Source organism: Hyla sarda, unplaced genomic scaffold (genome assembly GCF_029499605.1).
Source record: "Hyla sarda isolate aHylSar1 unplaced genomic scaffold, aHylSar1.hap1 scaffold_306, whole genome shotgun sequence".
In the NCBI taxonomy this organism is placed as follows: Eukaryota; Metazoa; Chordata; class Amphibia; order Anura; family Hylidae; genus Hyla; species Hyla sarda.
In genome coordinates, this window is record NW_026609781.1 from 45,494 (window position 1) to 67,270 (window position 21,777).

At 46.0% G+C, this 21,777-nt stretch overlaps 1 protein-coding gene across 2 annotated transcripts in view; it reads left to right on the top strand.

The window, feature by feature from the left end:
* The window catches only part of SSRP1 (structure specific recognition protein 1), a 30,945-nt gene extending 23,178 nt beyond the window's left edge, over positions 1–7,767 (top strand). For both annotated transcript variants that reach the window (XM_056553445.1, XM_056553446.1), the window contains exons 10-16: positions 2,853–2,985; positions 3,833–3,878; positions 5,191–5,317; positions 5,940–6,110; positions 6,568–6,662; positions 6,763–6,928; positions 7,448–7,767. In XM_056553445.1, coding sequence (XP_056409420.1) covers positions 2,853–2,985; positions 3,833–3,878; positions 5,191–5,317; positions 5,940–6,110; positions 6,568–6,662; positions 6,763–6,928; positions 7,448–7,507 — 798 coding nt within the window. In that variant the 3' untranslated portion in view covers positions 7,508–7,767. The remainder of the gene's footprint in view (positions 1–2,852; positions 2,986–3,832; positions 3,879–5,190; positions 5,318–5,939; positions 6,111–6,567; positions 6,663–6,762; positions 6,929–7,447) is intronic.
* Positions 7,768–21,777: the final 14,010 nt, after the last annotated feature.

The following is a 21,777-nucleotide window of genomic DNA, read 5'->3' on the forward strand; positions in this document are numbered from 1 at the left end:
TCCTCCTCCTCCTCCTATGTCGTCTGTACGTCTCCTCCTCCTCCTATGTCGTCTGTACGTCTCCTCCTCCTCCTATGTCGTCTGTACGTCTCCTCCTCCTCGTATGTCGTCTGTACGTCTCCTCCTCCTCGTATGTCGTCTGTACGTCTCCTCCTCCTCGTATGTCGTCTGTACGTCTCCTCCTCCTCGTATGTCGTCTGTACGTCTCCTCCTCCTCGTATGTCGTCTGTACGTCTCCTCCTCCTCGTATGTCGTCTGTACGTCTCCTCCTCCTCCTCCTCATATGTCGTCTGGATGTCTCCTCCTCTCATTCATGGTTCTTTTCTCCTTCTGTGTTAGAAACCACAGGTCAGAGTCCACCCCAGACCCAGGTCATACGTGTGCTGTGTGTATATATGTACGTCTACAATCACCCATCAGCCATAACATTAAAATCACTGAGAGCAAAGCGAATAACGTGATAATTCTGTGACAATGGCGCCTGCGCAGGGCAGGGGGTGTATTAGCACAAGTGTAGGGATCTGCAATCAGGGCCCGATAGTAATGTGTAGACTCCGGACGGTTCTCGTGGTGTGTTCTTGGTATGTAGTGGTCAGTACTGACCAAAAGTGCCCAAAGAAGGGCAATGTGGACTAGGGGAGAGAGGGTAATGGGGTCTGTGTTCTTGGGGACCCATCACGGGGCTATGGGTCCAGGCCTCAAGGGTCACATTACAGGTCTATGGGGTCCAGCCCTGGGGGGGGGGGGGGGGGGGGGGGGGTAGGCGGGGGTCACATAACAGGTCTATGGGGTCCAGGCTTCAGGGGTCACATTACAGGTTCATGGGGTCCAGACCTTGGGGGGGGTCACATAACAGGTCTATGGGGTCCAGACCTCGGGGGTCACATAACAGGTCTATGGGGTCCCAGGATGAGAGGGTATTAATGTTATGGTTGATGGGTGTACAAGCATGAGAAATGAAGCTGCAGTAACAGGTGGTGGCTTTGCTGCCCGATCATAACCCGGAGTCATGTCAGAGAATTGTGCCCCAGGACCTGGTGTCCATTTCCCTGGGTTGGCGTCACTTCTCTGCAGATATGTAGCATGCGGCTGCATGGATTTACGTGATATCTCTGACCAAAGACCTGTCCGTAATCTCTAATTCACTACTAAACACAGCTGCAGAGCCCCAGTGCATACACCAGGGGGAGCTCAGGGTCTCTGCATTGACAGCAATCAGTGATCTTGGAGGATCCAATCCATAAAGGGTTTGAGGATCTTCATGAGCTGAGAAGTGAATTGCATGATGTAACATTACGGTAATAACTCTGATTGCTGTGTGACACCAACCCTCTACTGACCCCTAATATCAGTGCCTGTATTATAGATATGGATATGTGTGTATCTGCCTGTATTATAGATACAGTGGGGCAAAAAAGTTTTTAGTCAGCCACCAATCTTACAAGTTCTCCCCCCTTATAAAGATGAGGCTGTAATTTCCAGCTCTCTAGCAAACTTCAGACAGGCCCGGACATGTACTGGCTTAAGCAGGGGGACACGTCTGGCACTGCATGATTTGAGTCCCTGGCGGTGTAGTGTGTTACTGATAGTAGCCTTTGTTACTTTGGTCCCAGCTCTCTGCAGGTCATTCACTAGGTCCCTCCATGTGGTTCTGGGATTTTTGTTCACCGTTCTTGTGATCATTTTGACACCACGGGGTGAGATCTTGTGTGGAGCCCCAGATGGAGGGAGATTATCAGTGGTCTTGTATGTCTTCCATTTTCTATTAATTGCTCCCACAGTTGATTTCTTCACACCGAGCTGCTTGACTATTACAGATTCAGTCTTCCCACAGCCTGGTGCAGGTCTACAATTTTGTTTCTGGTGTCCTTCGCCAGCTCTTTGGTCTTGGCCATAGTGGAGTTTGGAGTGTGACTGAGGTTGTGGACAGGTGTCTTTTATACTGATAACAAGTTCAAACAGGAGCCATTAATACAGGTAACAAGTGGAGGACAGAGGAGACTTTTATTTATTTATTTATTTATTTTTAACATATTTTTATTTTTTTTGTAAACAACAAACAGTTCCAGCTCACCCTCCCCCCCCCTCCCCCCCCCCCCCCCCCCATCATAGTCATGCCAAAGGAGCAGCTGTACAAAAAAACTGAAACAAGTATGCATGATCGAGGGAAGGGAGGCCTTCAGAACAACACAAAGACCATTCCATTCACACACATCCAGACATACCCTACCAGCTCCTCCCTTCCCATTTAGCCAATCTACGTCTGAGAGGCCCCCCGAACTGGAGGATCCGCAGAGACATCCAACAACCATGGGACCCAGACCCTGTCAAATTTTTTCGGACACTTCCTACTGACATAAAGGGCCTGATATAATGGGTCATATTTATTAATTAGGGCCATCCGCCGGGCCAGAGGGGGTGAGGACACATCCTTCAGGCCATCGCCATAACTTTACGCGCACAAGAGCCCGTCTCCAACCCATTAATAACCCCCAACAAACAGACCTGACAGAGGAGACTCTTAAAGAAGTGTTGACAGGTCTGTGAGGGGCAGAAATCTTCTTGTTTCTAGGTGACCAAATACTTATTTTCCTCCATAATTTACAATCCTGTAATAATCAGACAATGGGATTTATGGATTTTTCTCATTCTGTCTCATAGTTGATGTTATAACCTATAATGATGATAATTACAGCCTCATCTTTATAAGGGGGAGAACTTGTACAATTGGGGGCTGACTTAATACTTTTTGGCCCCCCTGTCTCGCTCATACGTGATCGCCTCTGGAGGACCCTCTATAATAGTAATAGGACGTGGCCCCTGTCAGCTCTTTCCTTTCTCGTCTCCCTCAGGGTGTGAAGCAGGCGTATGATGATTATGCCGATTCCGATGATGATCAGCAACATGACGCTTATCTGGAGAGGATGAAGGAAGAAGGGAAGATTCGGGAGAATGCCGACAGCGATGACTCTGGAGATGAGACCGGTGAGAATAATGTCATCCTGTAGGTCCCTGTTCACACCACATTAGCTTTCTGTGGTTTTTGCATCTTTCTCTTACAACACTGCACAGGAACACGTCACCTCAGTCTGCCTTCCTCCCCTCGCCTCAGCCGGCCTGCCTCCCCTCCCCTCGCCTCAGCCGGCCTGCCTCCCCTCCCCCCCTCGCCTCAGCCGGCCTTCCTCCCCTCGCCTCAGCCGGCCTTCCTCCCCTCCCCTCGCCTCAGCCGGCCTTCCTCCCCTCGCCTCAGCCGGCCTGCCTCCCCTCCTCCCCTCGCCTCAGCCGGCCTGCCTCCCCTCGCCTCAGCCTCCCCCCCCCCCGCCTCAGCCGGCCTGCCTTCCCCCCCCCCCCCCCCCCCCGCCTCAGCCGGCCTGCCTTCCCCCCCCCCCCCCCCCCCCCGCCTCAGCCGGCCTGCCTCCCCCCCCGCCTCAGCCGGCCTGCCTCCCCCCCCCGCCTCAGCCGGCCTGCCTCCTCCCCCCCCCCCCCCGCCTCAGCCGGCCTGCCTCCCCCCCCCCACCCGCCTCAGCCGGCCTGCCTCCCCCCCCCCCGCCTCAGCCGGCCTCCCTCCCCCCCCCCCCCGCCTCAGCCAGCCTCGCCTCAGCCAGCCTGCAGTCAGTGTTTTACAAACAGTGTGTCTCCAGCTGTTGCAAAACTACAACTCCCAGTATGCCCGCACAGCCAACGGCCATGCTAGGATTTGTAGTTTTGCAACAGCTGGAGACACACTGTTTGGAACCCAGTGCCTTCTGTGTTTGCCCTGGAGGGGGCAGTCTGGGTCGGTCTGTACTGTGGAGTCGACCACTTTACATTTGTTCCATTCGTTTTCTTCTAGACGAGTCGTTTAATCCCGGAGAGGAGGAGGATGAAGTTGCAGAAGAGTAAGTAACCAAATTCCTCCGTGTAAATCTGACGCAATGTGAACGCAGAACCTGAACGCTCTTTGTTTAATGGATTTGATTGTTTTTGTTGTGTCGTAAAATGTTCACAAAATTCCACACGTGAAAAAAAAAAAGGGGTTTTCCCGACAGATTTATCAAATATTTATTGTATTTTTCCTGATTTTGCTCTGGGTCTGACAAAGCAGCACAGGAACCCAAAAAGGGGCGGCGGCCTTTGTTTTTACATATTTATACTAAACCAAAACATCACATTAATTGATCTGCATTAAAATCGGTTCCACAAATGGTTAAAACCACAGATCACAGTCCATCGATCAATATAACAATAAATATATATTGTCAAATTTTTGCCTCTACATCCCCTGATGAAGTGACCAGTGCCACAAAACATATAGGGGAGGCGAACAGTTAATATTTTAATCCTCTGTATCCCCGTCTGTTTTGCAGACATCTATTATAAATAGATACATGTTTCGTTGCGCTGGTCACTTAATCAGGGGGTGAAGAGACAATATATATTTATTGTTCTATTTATCGGTGGACTGTGATTTGTGGTTTTAACTCTTTGTCGAACCAGTTGTAATGCAGATCAATAAATGTGATGTGTTTAGCAGAAAAGTACCGAGAGACAGCACTGGACCACTCGGCTGTGCCCGTACCTATCCGGAGGGCCAATCCAGAGTCACAACAATCCAAAAAGAGATGTACAGCACAAGCCAGAGACTCCAATAGCAAAGGAAAGTGACTTTTATTGGTAGTTACCCAGATGCAACGTTCAAGCTTGAAAAAGGCAGTTTGTTTGCCGAAACGTTGCATCTGGGTAACTACCAATAAAAGTCACTTTCCTTTGCTATTGGAGTCTCCGTCTTGTGCTGTACATCTCTTTTTGGATTGTTGTGATGTGTTTAGAGAATAAGAGGTTTTATACCCCGTGATACTGAAGAGTCGGTATAGAAGTTAATTTACCCCGTTTCTGGCTGTTGTGTTTTAGATTGTTTTTACGTTTGTCCTGAGATATTTTCCAAAGTTTGTTTCCAGCTTTTTCGCACAAATCTCTTCATAACGTCGCAAAAAACCCGCATGGTGTCTGCACTTTTCTATATTGGCCAATTTTCACATTAGTGATGTGTTTGGCGCCCAGTGTCACGTGACCAGGCGAATCCGTTAAGAGAAAGTCAGATAAATAGATAAAAAATGAAAGACAATAAATCTGGCGGGAAAACAAATGTGGCGTGGTTCTGATAAACCGGAACGTCTTGGTAAGTCTGGGCGTTTGTTTCCCTCGTTGCAGATTTGACAGTAATCCTTCCGCCAGTTCATCCAGTGCAGGAAGTGACGAAGACGAAGGAGAGAAGAAGAAGAAGAAAGCCAAGAAACCCAAAATTGTTAAAGAGAGGAAACCGAGGAAAAAAGCAGAGGTAACGTCTGGAGCGTTATCATGTGACCTGATCTTCCCATTACATCGGGGGAGGGCAGTGAGGATCTGTATCATGTGACTATGACTTCAGGGCCACGCTCCCTCAATGCAAGTCGATGGGAGGGAGTGACAGCCGTCACACCCCCTCCCATAGACTTACATTGAGGGGGCGTGGCCGTAATGTCACAAGGCTCCGGCGCTGAACCTGACGCTCTAAGCGAACGCTGGGTGCAGCGGCGGGACCCCCCGCAATCAGACATCTTATTCCTTATCCTTTTGTATAGGGATAAGATGTCTAGGGGCAGAGGACCTCTTTAAATAATGGCCATCAGAGTAATCTCCCATATCTTTCATACCTCCTTACCCAACCCAAGTCATAAATGTCATGGGTCGGGACAGAGTTAGCCCATGTAAGAAAGGGCTGACGGAAACCTAGGTGCCAGGAGGAATTTTTCAGTTGACCTGGCGCCTGGGTCTTGTGGAGCTATATACATAATCTGTCCATACACACAACCGTAAATGCTTGCCTCTTTTCTGTCCTCCTCGGGACCTTATGACATTTTTGGGTTACAGAGAAAAGGTCTGAACAGAATGGAAATGAATTCAGTGTTTCTGGCTTTTAGGGTAAAAAAGTCAAAGACCCAGCGGCCCCCAAGCGTCCAATGTCTGCGTACATGTTGTGGCTAAACGCCAGTCGTGAGAAGATAAAGAGCGAAAATCCCGGTATCAGCATCACTGACCTGTCGAAAAAAGCCGGAGAGATATGGAAAAGCATGGGCAAGGACAAGAAAGAGGTAAGAATGTGGCCCCTAAAGAGCGTGGCCCCTAAAGAAGACTGTAAAGGGGTACTCTGCCCCTACACATCTTATCCCCTATGTGCCGGATGACTGGCGATGCGGGCCGGAGGCCCATGATGTCAAGATCTCTTATCGGGGAGGGGTCCCGCCACTGGGGACCCCCACAATCTCCCTGCTGCACCCGGTGTTCGTTTAGAGTGTCGGGTGCCGCGCCGGAGGCTCGTGACGTCACAGCCACGCACCCGTCAAAGCAAGGGGGGTGTGATTGCTGTCACACCGCCTCCGGCGCAGCACCTGACACTCTAAAGGAACACCGGGTGCAGTAGGGAGATCGTGGTGGGACCCCACCCAATCAGACATCTTATCACCTGTCCTTTGGTTAGGATGTCTAGGGGCGGAGTACCCCTTAACTAGGTCCTATCTGTTCTCTTTACTGCGCTTTGTCTTCTACCAGGAATGGGACCGGAAGGCAGAAGAAGCCAAGCGGGATTACGAGAAAGCCATGAAAGAATACAACGAGAACGCCGCCCCGTCAGACACACCCAAAAAGTGAGCAGGGGTCCATGGCAGATTGGGTCTCCTATGTGTCACCTTCGGGTCTCCTATGTGTCACCTTCTGGTCTCCCACTCACCATTTGTTTCATTGAAGGGATAAAAAGTCAAAACCGGAGAAGAAGACGGCAGCAAAGTCCGAGAAGAGGAAATCGGTGAAAGCCGCGTCTCCTGCGAAAAGTCCGGTGAAGGCCAACACGGTGAAGAGCAAGGAATTCGTGTCCAGTGACGAGAGCTCCTCCGATGAGAGCGCCCCTAAAAAGGTACAGGTCACGTCTCTCCACCGTCCCTTATGTGCAGTCTCATTAAAGGGGAACTCGGGTGGAAAACAAATGTTTTAAAATCAACTGGTGCCAGAAATGTAAACAGATTTGTAAATTACTTCTCTATAAAAATCTTAATCCTTCCAATACTTATCAGCTGCTGTATGCTCCACAGGAAGTTGTGTAGGTCTTTCCAGTCTGACCACAGTGCTCTGCTGCCACCTCTGTCCATGTCAGGAACTGTCCAGAGTAGGAGCAAATCCCCATAGTAAACCTCTCCTTCTATGGACAGTTCCTGACATGAACAGAGGTGGCAGCAGAGCACTGTGTTCAGACTGGAAAGAACTACACAACTTCCTGTGGAGAATACAGCAGTTGATAAGTATTGGAAGGGTTATGATGTTTATATACAAGTAGTTTGCAAATCTGTTTACATTTCTGGCACCAATTTATAAAAAAAAATAATAATATTTCACTGGAGTACCCCTTTAATACTTTTGTCTTTTTCCTTTCCTTCAGGGATCAGATGATGAAGAGATGGCAAGTACCCCCCCAAGCTCCGGCTCGGGGTCTGACTGATCCCCTCTCCTCTCATGAATAGATTGCGCGTCCGGATCGGTGTTTGGTTGAAGAGTCCTGGGACCATGTTACATCAATTCTCCCCATACTGACTCCTTAATATTTGTCTTTTGGCCCCAGGGCTGTGTACATATTCGGGGAGCCTCGAGGCGTCGCGCACGTTCCCTGTGTCGTCGTCACCTCAGCTGGAAAGATCAGATTTCTGCCGTTTTTTTTTTCCTTTAGTTTGTAATAAAATATTTTCAGGCGTTTCCTTCCTGTTTCTAATATTGTTTCTTGTGGATTTTTTGAGTTAATTGCTAATTCAATCGCGTTTCCTTCACACCTCCGCGCCGCGCTGCACTTACAGGACGCCTCCAGGATGCTGAGTGTCTGTAATCTGGTTAAGCGCCTTAATCGCAGTCTCCAGTGTACGGGTAATGTGCGCGGATCAATCTGAAGGCCTAGAAATAACCCATCACTCATGGCGTCTGTGCCGCTCCGCGTCTGCACATGGGCACGTATGTGACTCTTTTGGCACGGAGCATTTTTCTTCTGGCTTCCATGAATACGCGGGAATCGTTTTGCGCTTCCTCTCGGAGCTGTGAGCACTTTGGCCGGCGCTGTAAACAGATTTGTGAAAGTATTTGGTTACTAGGAGATGAGAAATGCTGATGCGTTAATAATGAGCCCAGAGTATTGATGTGTTAATGATGGAGCCGGGGCTTCCCTCCACACAGGAAACGTTCTGCGCTAATTGAGAGAAGTGATGTGGGAATCGGGAGGATGAGAAGATGGATTAGACGGCAGCTTTATATACCGCATACAGACACATAGTGAGCTCCCGGTCCCTCTGTATACAGACACATAGTGAGCTCCCGGTCCCTCTGTATACAGACACATAGTGAGCTCCCGGTCCCTCTGTATACAGACACATAGTGAGCTCCCGGTCCCTCTGTATACAGACACATAGTGAGCTCCCGGTCCCTCTGTATACAGACACATAGTGAGCTCCCGGTCCCTCTGTATACAGACACATAGTGAGCTCCCGTCCCTCTGTATACAGACACATAGTGAGCTCCCGGTCTCTCTGTATACAGACACATAGTGAGCTCCCGGTCCCTCTGTATACAGACATATAGTGAGGTCCTGGTCTCTCTGTATGCAGACACATAATGGGGTCACAATCCCTCTGTATACAGACACATAGTGAGCTCCCGGTCCCTCTGTATACAGACACATAGTGAGCTCCCGGTCCCTCTGTATACAGACACATAGTGAGCTCCCGGTCCCTCTGTATACAGACACATAGTGAGCTCCCGGTCCCTCTGTATACAGACACATAGTGAGCTCCCGGTCCCTCTGTATACAGACACATAGTGAGCTCCCGGTCCTTCTGTATACAGACACATAGTGAGCTCCCGGTCTCTCTGTATACAGACACATAGTGAGCTCCCGGTCCCTCTGTATACAGACATATAGTGAGGTCCTGGTCTCTCTGTATGCAGACACATAATGGGGTCACAATCCATCTGTATACAGACACATAGTGAGCTCCCGGTCCCTCTGTATACAGATACTATATGTCTGTATACAGAGGGACTAGGACCTCATTATGTGACGTCCTGGTCTCTGTATGCAGACACATAATGGGGTCACAATCCCTATGTATACAGACACCTAGCAGCTACTGCCCACCCAAGAACTGGAGGAGACATGCGCCGCTTCCTCCGCTAGGCGGGCAAGTAGTGATGCGGAGAGTGACGTGGGAGGGGGTGTTGCAAGGGTTCAGGGTCCTGAAGCAGACACTGTTGGGAACCTGAGTAGGACGTCAGTGACGTGCATACACCTGTTGATGATGATGAAGCCGATCACAATTGGGAGCCGGGTGCAGAAGGGGCTTCATCATCAGGAGAAGAGAGTTGCAGGTTGCCCTTGAGGCAGCAAGGCGGTAGCACGGCTGGCAGTCAGCATGGTGGAAATTCTGGAGCCAAACATGCCTGAGGGAGACCACCTGCTTCGCGGCCGCCTACCTTTCCGGGAGGTAGTGAAACGGGTTCCTGGAGACGGCGGCAGTAGCAGTCAATCAGTGCGGACTGCGGGTGAGAAAATCGGCTATTGTGGAAGTTTTTCATCAAGCATCCGGAGGAGGTTCACGTAGCCACATGCAAGAGGTGTCGGCAGAAGGTGAAGCGTGGCCAGGGTCCCAATGTTGGCACCTCGGCCCTGCGTCAACATATGCAGCGTCACCATAAAGCAGCCTGGGAGATCCATGGCTCAGATGTAGTGGTCCAGCCTGCTGCATCACCCAGTGGCCATCCGCTCCCTTCTTCATCCAGCCAAGGCTCCACCACCTCAGCCGAAGGGAGCTGTGTGTCATACCCTCCTTCTGTCGCTCCAGATGCTTCTCCTACTTTTAGTCAGCCATTCTGCCATCTGAAAGGAGAAGAGGAGCTTAGAGGGTTATGAGGAAGGCGAGACACAGGACCCAGACACACCGTGGCAGTATGCAGTGGAGATGGAGGCAGGGAGTCCCTCCGAGTCACTTGCACAAATGGCACAATGCATGCTCACTTGCTTGCGTAGTTGCTGCTAAATTGGCAGAGGGATGACTTCTGGCTCTCCACCTTATTGGACCCTCACTACCGGCACAAAATGGGGGTCTTTTTTTTATACCCACTGAGAGGGAGGACAAACTGACCTACTACAGAGACATCCTACATAGTCAGTTGGCCGATGCCTATCTGGGCCCTTGTCCAGCCTCTTGCAGGTCTGACTCGGGGGGGCCCTCTGCGCTCACCTTCCACTGCCATGGCTGCTGGGGAGGGGTGGCAGGAGCAGTAGCAGCTCCATCAGCAGCAGCCTGAGTCTACAGTCGCTGATGAGTAGCTTTCTTCACCCGCTTAATGAAGCAACTTAGCAGCAGCAGGTAGACATGGAGCAGGACCTGAACCAGCAGGTGGTGGCATACCTTGACACGACCCTGCCAACAACCATTGAAAATCTGCTGGACTTCTGCCCTGGAAAAGCTGTCCTGCCCGGCCAGTAGTGTGCCATCAGAGCGGGTGTTTAGTGCGGCCGGGGCCATAGTCACCCCAAGGCGAACTCATCTGTCCACTAAAAATGTGGAGAGACTGACGTTTGTCAAGATGAATCAGGGATGGATCAGCCAGGATTTCCACCCACCAATGCCAAATGGGTCTGAGTAGATTGACCATGGTGCCACCAACACTTCACAATTATGGATAGTGCAAAACGTGTTTAAGGCGCTGCTACCCAGTTACAGACATTCCTCCACATCAGACAACAAGTAAGTATTGAGGATATGCATTACGTAAAACGGAACTTTTAATATTCTTAGGATAAAATATATGGACCGCAATTTTTTTTTAAATCAAACAAAAGTAAAGGTGCAAAAAACACCATGTGCCACCTACACCACCAAGTATTGATGTGATGGAAAGACCGCTAAAAGGTGGAAGGGAACAACGTATGGTCCATTGTAACCGGTGGGGGTAAAAACTTCCCCCGTAAGGCCCTACTCTCGCGTTATTAATTACCTTCTTGGCAAGTGTTACTCACCCTAAAAAGGGCGGCTCACACAGGAACCTCTCCCTATTTCCCCCTACAAACACTGCCATTTCCCAGGGTTTTTACGAGGAAATAGTTTCTTGTGTGGGGCCGCCCTTTTTAGGGTGAGTAACAGTTGCCGAGAAGGTAATTAATAATGTGTGAGTAGGGCCTTACAGGGGAAGGTTTTTTCCCCCACCGGTTACAATGGACCATACGTTGTTCCCTTCCACCTTTTAGAAGTCTTTGCATCACATCAACACTTGGTGGTGTAGGTGGCCCATGGTGTTTTTTTGCACACCTTTTCCTTTTGTTTTATTTAAGAAAAAAATGTTGGGTCCATATAGTTTATCCTAAGAATATATTATTAAAAGTTAAGTTTTATGTTATGCATATCCTCAATACTTACTTGTGCACACTAACACACTTACAAAAGAGACCGTTTTCTTCTGCCTACCTGCTTCAGCTACTCTTCTGATCCTGCCACACATCTGATGCCAAGTTCTCCTTTTTTCACCCACCTTTATCACCGGGTACTGGTATTGCCGCCCACTGCACCACTCCTGATGCTGCTGCTGGCGCTCATTCTGCCACCATATGTTCTCCTTACGCTGCTGCCACCTCCACGTTGTGTCATTCAGCCACTATATGTTCTCATGCTGCCAACACCTCCACGCCGTGTCTTTCAGCCACTATATGGTCTCCTCATGCTGCCAATATATTCATACTGTGTCATTCATCCACTATATGGTCTCCTCATGCTGCCAACACCTCCACGCTGTGTCATTCAGTCACTATATGGTCTCCTCATGCTGCCAACACCTCCACGCTGTGTCATTCAGTCACTATATGGTCTCCTCATGCTGCCAACACCTCCACGCTGTGTCATTCAGTCACTATATGGTCTCCTCATGCTGCCAACACCTCCACGCTGTGTCATTCAGTCACTATATGGTCTCCTCATGCTGCCAACACCTCCACACTGTCATTCAGCCACTATATGGTCTCCTCATGCTGCCAACACCTCCACGCTGTGCCATTCAGCCACTATATGGTCTCCTCATGCTGCCAACACCTCCACGCTGTGTCATTCAGCCATTATATGGTCTCCTCATGCTGCCAACACCTACACGCTATGTTATTCAGCCACTATATGGTCTCCTCATGCTGCCAACACCTCCATGCTGTGTCATTCAGCCACTATATGGTCTCCTCATGCTGCCAACACCTCCACACTGTGTCATTCATCCACTATATGGTCTCCTCATGCTGCCAACACCTCCACGCTGTGTCATTCAGCCACTATATGGTCTCCTCATTCTGCCAACACCTCCACGCTGTGTCATTCAGCCACTATATGGTCTCCTCATGCTGCCAACACCTCCACGCTGTGTCATTCAGTCACTATATGGTGTCCTCATGCTGCCAACACCTCCACACTGTGTCATTCAGTCACTATATGGTGTCCTCATGCTGCCAACACCTCCACACTGTGTCATTCAGTCACTATATGGTCTCCTCATGCTGCCAACACCTCCACGCTGTGTCATTCAGCCACTATATGGTCTCCTCATGCTGCCAACACCTCCACGCTGTGTCATTCAGCCACTATATGTTCTCATCATGCTGCCAACACCTCCACGCTGTGTCATTCAGCCACTAGATGTTCTCATCATGCTGCCAACACCTACACGCTATGTTATTCAGCCACTATATGGTCTCCTCATGCTGCCAACACCTCCATGCTGTGTCATTCAGCCACTATATGGTCTCCTCATGCTGCCAACACCTCCACACTGTGTCATTCAGTCACTATATGGTCTCCTCATGCTGCCAACACCTCCACGCTGTGTCATTCAGCCACTATATGGTCTCCTCATGCTGCCAACACCTCCACGCTGTGTCATTCATCCACTATATGTTCTCATCATGCTGCCAACACCTCCACGCTGTGTCATTCAGCCACTATATGGTGTCCTCATGCTGCCAACACCTCCACGCTGTGTCATTCAGCCACTATATGTTCTCATCATGCTGCCAACACCTCCACGCTGTGTCATTCAGCCACTATATGTTCTCATCATGCTGCCAACACCTCCATGCTGTCATTCAGCCACTATATGTTCTCATCATGCTGCCAACACCTCCATGCTGTCATTCAGCCACTATATGTTCTCATCATGCTTCCACCACCTCCAGGCTTTGTCATTCAGCCACTATGTGGCCTCCACATGCTGCCGCCACCTCCACGCTCTGTTATTGTGCCACCATGTGACATTAGACTCATTGTACTTAAAAAATGGGTACTTAAAAAATGTCAATAAATTCAAATTGAATCAATTAAAAATTACACAAAAAATCTATATATTCTCTTCAGTTTTTATGCCATATGGTCTCCCTGCTGCAACATCCAGACGCTCTGCGGCGGTGATTCTAATAGTGATGCCTGTAATCTGCATGTCATACTGAATAACAGTATTATTTCACTAACACAGCACACTCCCTATTTGTGTTAGGACAAGGCAAACTGTTCTACATCCCTATCGAGGCTCTCTGTAGGCCAGAAATAGCCATTTTTAATAGCGATTCACCGCAAATAAATTCGGAACAAAACATTTCTTTTTTTTTCCAAACATTTGCTCATCTCTAATCAATGCTATAAACCTGACCAATAAAATGAATGAACTGGAATAAATAATGTATAAGGAAGACTCTTATAAGGAGACGCGGCTGGTGATGGCTACGACTGGGAAATCAAACGTACAGGGTCGTAGTCTGAAGAGAACCGTAAAAATTTTGGGGGAGGGGATGGATGTAAAGTCCAGTCAAAAACTCTGTGTGAATGTGGCCCCTGTATTAGAGACCCCTGTCAATCATAACTTTTACACCTTTTTTTTGTGTGTGCTGGTGATGTGTAGAAGTTTTTAAATGGTCGCAGGGCATTTGATATATTTTGTGCAGGTCACATTTCCTGAAATTTCACTCATCACATACACCACCAACATGTGCTTTGGATAGGAGATAATATATTTCCTGGGGGCGGAGTACCCCTTTCAGAGAAGATGTCAATTATTTATAGTCCGTGGCCAAGTTGGCATTTATGGAGCTTCCTTGACAGGGTCCTGTAACCCAACTGGACTTCCTTAGCTCTGGGGTACTTAGCAGATCCCAAGATATTTGGGGGGTTTCATTACAGAACCCACCACCATGAGTTCAGCTGGTGAATTGTACTTTGGTGATTTGACACTTTCTCTGATGTCCATGAAGAGCAGGGAATCCATCTGATGTGTCTTAGTGAGATGATGCGATTGGCACCATTACAGCGTGGAGTCTGGGCGGGAGGAATCTTCCATTAGAAGGCTTAGTTGCTTGTGTTATTTTTGCCTTGTTTTGATGTTTCCGTTCTCTTTGTTAAGTATATTATCTTCCCAGAAGTATCTCGGTTGCAGGGAGAGGTCTTTTTCTTGATGTTATTATATTCCTTCTGACTTCATCTGCCGTAATTGAGTTTTGAAAATTGAAACATTTTAACGGTCCATGGAGGATTCCAGAAGAAACCCTTTTACGTTGGCCGGAGAAACGAGGAGATATCACTTAAAGATCAGATAAGAGGAGTACGGAGGAACATTTACTGCAAGCCAGCATCTCTGCATTGTCACTTATGGAGGAGGTCACAGAAGGCGGCTCTTCTCCAAGAAATATACCAGAGATTACCAAGAAAAACTGATAATCCTAGTCCCCGGGGCGGGATGTGGTAATTACAGCTAAAAGGGTCTTTGCAAGTTAAAGCTTTAATAATTTATGAGGAATAGCTCCAAGAGTTATCTTCTGCATTTAGTAAAAGTGCTAAAGAACCAAACGCTCTTAAGACGCTTTCAAGATTAAGACACCTGCAGAACTGAGATAATCGTTGGTGTTCGCAGAAAACAGCCAAGGCTGGAAAAAGAGGACGTCTCAGAATTCGCTTTGATCCAAAGATTTTTCCAAAAAACATGGGTTGTGTCACTGACTTCTTCACCTACGAAACGACAAAGTCTGTGGTGGTCAAAAGCTGGACCATCGGGGTCATCAACCGGGCCGTGCAGCTCCTCATCATCACCTACTTTGTATGGTGAGTAGATCTGGTTGCTCTTCACATGGTAACTTACTGGAGACCTGGACAATGGGGTTTTTATGTGTTATGTGTTTTTAGATATAATTTTTATTTTCCTATTTATAAATGTCTTAGTTTAGGTATCAGCGTATGGCCACATATTTAGGGGTTGTCTATGTTACTTGTTTCTGACCTCTTATTGTATAGTCTATATTGTATATATGTCGGTATATGGAATGATGGGTCGAAATGCTTTACAAGGCTTTTTCATAGGACAGTGACCATGAATCTAGAAGTTTTGTATGGTCCTCGACTCCTGGAGATGAGACAATAATTCTGGGATTAATTATGATCAGAGATTTGGAGTCAGGAAGGAATTGTTTCCCCTGGTTTGGGGCAATTGGTAGCAGCACAGAAGGTTCATAGGTTACAGGACTCGTACTCGTGTCTTTCCCAATCTTGTCATCTATGGAATGTATTGAAGCTGTGTGCACAGACCCTACAGAGACTTACCGAGACTTACCGAGCACCTTGTTTGTCTGTGTGCTGCCATGTTTTGCTCTGTACAGGATGGTGATATCAGTAACATGGTGCTATACATGGTGCCAAACTTTTTTCCGATTCATATATTTATCGAATTTTGGTAGAAGCAATACAGAGGTACATTAAGCAATACATTAGGAGGCCCATTGACTTCTATTGGTGCCATATTACGGCTTTGTTGTATGGAATCTTGGCGCGGTCATTGGCATAAGGGTTAAACGCAGTGGTGATCCTAACATAGTACACTTACATTAATATAGAAAAGAGGGTGTGCAGTGTGGTTACAGCCCCATGACCTCTACACCTCATATAAAGACCCATGTAACCAAAAGTGGAATGCACCATAATTATTTTGTTATTGACATCTTCTGTATTGTACATCATGATTCCCATAGGATGTGTTTTACTATGATCATTATTATTGTCTTAATTCTATGACAATGACTTGACATGTCTTCTGCCGCAATGGCCACATGGCCCCTTTATATTTATTGCCTGATGAATCGGAACACCTCTCCATAGCCTCTCCATAGTTGAGTAGACTGTACATGGATGTATCGTATCTGTGGTCTGATCTACAATATCTATAGCTATGCTATATTTCTTATTGAATGTGATCCTTTTGTACTTGTCCCCTGATGAACCCCATTACTGAAACTGGGGAAACACGTTGGGATGTTGTAGCTTGCTCATAGGAACTGTCCTTTTGCAGTCCCGACATTAGACTGAGGGGAGTTGTAGAGTTATTCTATCTAGACATCCTTGGTGTTTGCTGGATTTGTGACCCTCGTGGCCCCAGTTTTTGATCACCTACACCATGTCCATCACATTTGTCACATGTATTGGAGTATTCCTGAGATGTATAGCTCAGACTGTTTTCCCAGTGTTGGAGAATCCCCTTCGGCACTGACTTGATCCAGCTCAGTTGCTGACTTGTTCTTTTGGCATCTACCCAAAACACAAAACCTTCTTTTCGCACACAGTCTGACGTGGCAAGAAAAAAGTCATTGACCACATAAGGGCACAAAGGTTTAGGGTTTAGGTTGCTATGCTCTATTTAACCCCTAAATTCCCAGTAGACTACAGGTAGAAAAGTTAGAGAAGACTACTGCCCCCTATGAGAGAACCTGTGGGGCTATAGAGAAGACTACTGCCCCCTATGAGAGAACCAGTGGGGCTATAGAGAAGACTACTGCCCCCTATGAGAGAACCAGTGGGGCTATAGAGAAGACTACTGCCCCCTATGAGAGAACCAGTGGGGCTATAGAGAAGACTACTGCCCCCTATGAGAGAACCAGTGGGGCTATAGAGAAGACTACTGCCCCCTATGAGAGAACCAGTGGGGCTATAGAGAAGACTACTGCCCCCTATGAATGAACCAGTGGGGCTATAGAGAAGACTACTGCCCCCTATGAATGAACCAGTGGGGCTATAGAGAAGACTACTGCCCCCTATGAGAGAACCTGTGGGGCTATAGAGAAGACTACTGCCCCCTATGAGAGAACCTGTGGGGCTATAGAGAAGACTACTGCCCCCTATGAGAGAACCTGTGGGGCTATAGAGAAGACTACTGCCCCCTATGAGAGAACCAGTGGGGCTATAGAGAAGACTACTGCCCCCTATGAGAGAACCAGTGGGGCTATAGAGAAGACTACTGCCCCCTATGAGAGAACCTGTGGGCTATAGAGAAGACTACTGCCCCCTATGAATGAACCAGTGGGGCTATAGAGAAGACTACTGCCTCCTATGAGATAACCAGTGGGGCTATAGAGAAGACTACTGCCCCCTATGAGAGAACCTGTGGGCTAAAGAGAAGACTACTGCCCCCTATGAGAGAACCTGTGGGCTAAAGAGAAGACTACTGCCCCCTATGAGAGAACCAGTGGGGCTATAGAGAAGACTACTGCCCCCTATGAGAGAACCAGTGGGGCTATAGAGAAGACTACTGCCTCCTATGAATGAACCAGTGGGGCTATAGAGAAGACTACTGCCCCCTATGAGAGAACCAGTGGGGCTATAGAGAAGACTACTGCCCACTATGAATGAACCTGTGGGGCTATAGAGAAGACTACTGCCCCCTATGAGAGAACCAGTGGGGCTATAGAGAAGACTACTGCCCACTATGAGAGAACCTGTGGGGCTATAGAGAAGACTACTGCCCCCTATGAGAGAACCTGTGGGCTATAGAGAAGACTACTGCCCCCTATGAGAGAACCTGTGGGGCTATAGAGAAGACTACTGCCTCCTATGAGAGAACCTGTGGGGCTATAGAGAAGACTACTGCCCCCTATGAGAGAACCAGTGGGGCTATAAAGAAGACTACTGCCCCCTATGAGAGAACCTGTGGGCCATAGAGAAGACTACTGCCCCCTATGACAGAACCAGTGGGGCTATAGAGAAGACTACTGCCCCCTATGAGAGAACCTGTGGGGCTATAGAGAAGACTACTGCCCCCTATGAGAGAACCTGTGGGGCTATAGAGAAGACTACTGCCCCCTATGAGAGAACCAGTGGGGCTATAGAGAAGACTACTGCCCCCTATGAGAGAACCTGTGGGCTATAGAGAAGACTACTGCCCCCTATGAGAGAACCTGTGGGGCTATAGAGAAGACTACTGCCCCCTATGAGAGAACCAGTGGGGCTATAGAGAAGACTACTGCCCCCTATGAATGAACCTGTGGGGCTATAGAGAAGACTACTGCCCCCTATGAGAGAACCAGTGGGGCTATAGAGAAGACTACTGCCTCCTATGAGATAACCAGTGGGGCTATAGAGAAGACTACTGCCCACTATGAATGAACCTGTGGGGCTATAGAGAAGACTACTGCCCACTATATGAGAACCAGTGGGGCTATAGAGAAGACTACTGCCCACTATGAGAGAACCAGTGGGGCTATAGAGAAGACTACTGCCCCCTATGAGAGAACCAGTGGGGCTATAGAGAAGACTACTGCCCCCTATGAGAGAACCTGTGGGCTATAGAGAAGACTACTGCCCCCTATGAATGAACCTGTGGGGCTATAGAGAAGACTACTGCCCCCTATGAGAGAACCAGTGGGGCTATAGAGAAGACTACTGCCCCCTATGAGAGAACCAGTGGGGCTATAGAGAAGACTACTGCCCCCTATGAGAGAACCAGTGGGGCTATTAGAACACTACAAAGCAATGATCAAATTATTATACTCCCCGATGATAAGGGGGAGGGGGGGGGGGCATAACTATCCTCAATCGAGGGGACGATATCCTTGAGTCTCGTAGAATCCTGTCCGATACAAACTACTACATTATTTTACCCACAGACCTTACAAAGAGTTTCATGAAATGTATATTAATAATAACAATAATAATAATGAACTAATAATAACAATAATAATAATAATGAACTAATAATAACAATAATAATAATAATGAACTAATAATAACAATAATGAACTAATAATAACAATAATAATAATAATGAACTAATAATAACAATAATAATAATAATGAACTAATAATAACAATAATAATAATAATGAACTAATAATAACAATAATAATAATAATGAACTAATAATAACAATAATAATAATAATGAACTAAAAATAACAATAATAATAATAATGAACTAATAATAACAATAATAATAATAATGAACTAATAATAACAATAATAATAATAATAATGAACTAATAATAACAATAATAATAATAATAATGAACTAATAATAACAATAATAATAATAATAATGAACTAATAATAACAATAATAATAATAATAATAATAATAATGAACTAATAATAACAATAATAATAATAATAATGAACTAATAACAACAATAATAATAATAATGAACTAATAACAACAATAATAATAATAATGAACTAATAACAACAATAATAATAAACTAATAATAACAATAATAATAATGAACTAATAATAACAATAATAATAATGAACTAATAATAACAATAATAATAATGAACTAATAATAACAATAATAATGAACTAATAATAACAATAATAATAATGAACTAATAATAATAATGAACTAATAATAACAATAATAATGAACTAATAATAACAATAATAATAATGAACTAATAATAACAACAATAATAATAATGAACTAATAATAATAATGAACTAATAATAACAATAATAATGAACTAATAATAACAATAATAATAATGAACTAATAATAACAATAATAATAAACTAATAATAACAATAATAATAATGAACTAATAATAACAATAATAATAATGAACTAATAATAACAATAATAATAATGAACTAATGATAACAATAATAATAATGAACTAATAATAACAATAATAATAATGAACTAATAATAATAACAATAATAATAATGAACTAATAATAACAATAATAATAATGAATTAATAATAATAACAATAATAATAATGAACTAATAATAACAATAATAATAAACTAATAATAACAATAATAATAATGAACTAATAATAACAATAATAATAATGAACTAATAATAACAATAATAATAAACTAATAATAACAATAATAATAATGAACTAATAATAACAATACAGCATCTGACAAAAATATTTTCAATAAACAAGAACTTTCGTTTCTTACAGTAAAACATTTTTCTTTACCCAATTTTTATTATTTACCCAAACTGCACAAAAATCCTGTCAATCCTCCCGGTCGGCCTATTATTTCCGGTATTTCTTCCCTAAAGGCCAATGTATCTCATTTTGTGATTTGTTTTTACAACCTTACGTTTTACATTTCCCTTCCTATCTTAGGGCTCCTCTCAATTAATTTGGGAATTACAGAAGATTAATTTACCATCTTCATATTCCTTTTTGACTCTTGATGTTTGCTCGTTATATTCTGTGTTATGGGAGATATTTTATTTGGTGATAGTTCCCTTCACCCGGACCAAGCATCTTTTTTGTAACAATCAATTTCATTTATTCTCAAACATAATATCTTTTCATTTAATGATGTCATTTATCAACAGATCAGAGTTTGTGCTATGGGGACGCGCTTCGCCCCCCAGTTATGCTAATTTAGTCATGGGGGCTTTTGAGGCCGTCCACATAGCACAACCTCTGATCTATTCACCATTTATTTTATTTTTTCAGCGTTGATGATTTGTTTTTCATTTGGACAGGCACAGAAGAACAAGCTCTTGATTTTGTTAACCATCTTAATTCCAACACTTGGGGTTTACAATTCACTATTAATTTTTCCCCTATAACTATTAATTTTCTAGATTTAGAAATCATCAATTCTACAGGTCAAATACACACTAAAATCCACTTCAAAACCGTAGATGTTAATAGTTTTTTAGACTACACCAGTGCCCACTACCCCAGTTGGTTGAGAGGAGTCCCTTATGGACAATACCTGCGAATTCGCAAAAATTGCACCACTGACCGTGATTTTTCTTTACAGGCACAAATATTAAAACAAAGATTTCTATTAAAAGGCTATCCAAATTCATTATTAACACAAGCATACCACAAAGTTATAAATAAATCTCACTACTACTATACCACAGAAAAAAGAAAATACCGTATTTATCGGCGTATAACACGCACTTTTTAGGTTAACATTTTTAGCCTAAAGTCTATGTGCGTGTTATACGCCGATACAACCCCAGGAAAGGCAGGGGGAGAGAGGCCGTCGCTGCCCGCTTCTCTCCCCCTGCCTTTCTTGGGGTCTAGAGCCCTGCTGCCGGCCCTTCTCTCCCCCTGGCTATCGGCGCCGGCGCCCCATTGCCGGCACCGATAGCCAGGGGGAGAGAAGCGGCGCCGACAGCCAGGGGGAGAGAAGGGGCAGCGGCACCCATTGGCGGCGCCGCTGCCCCGTTGCCTCCCCCCATCCCCGGTGGCATAATTACCTGGATCGGATCCGCGCTGCTGCAGGCCTCCAGCGTGCGTCCCCTGCGTCGTTGCTATGCACGGTGCGGCGCACTGACGTCATGCGCCGCGGCGTGCAGCGCACAGCAACGACGACGGGGACGCACGCCGGAGGCCTGGAGCAGCGCGGACCCGAACCAGGTAATTATGCCACCGGGGATGGGGGGAGGCAACGGGGCAGCGGCGCCGGCA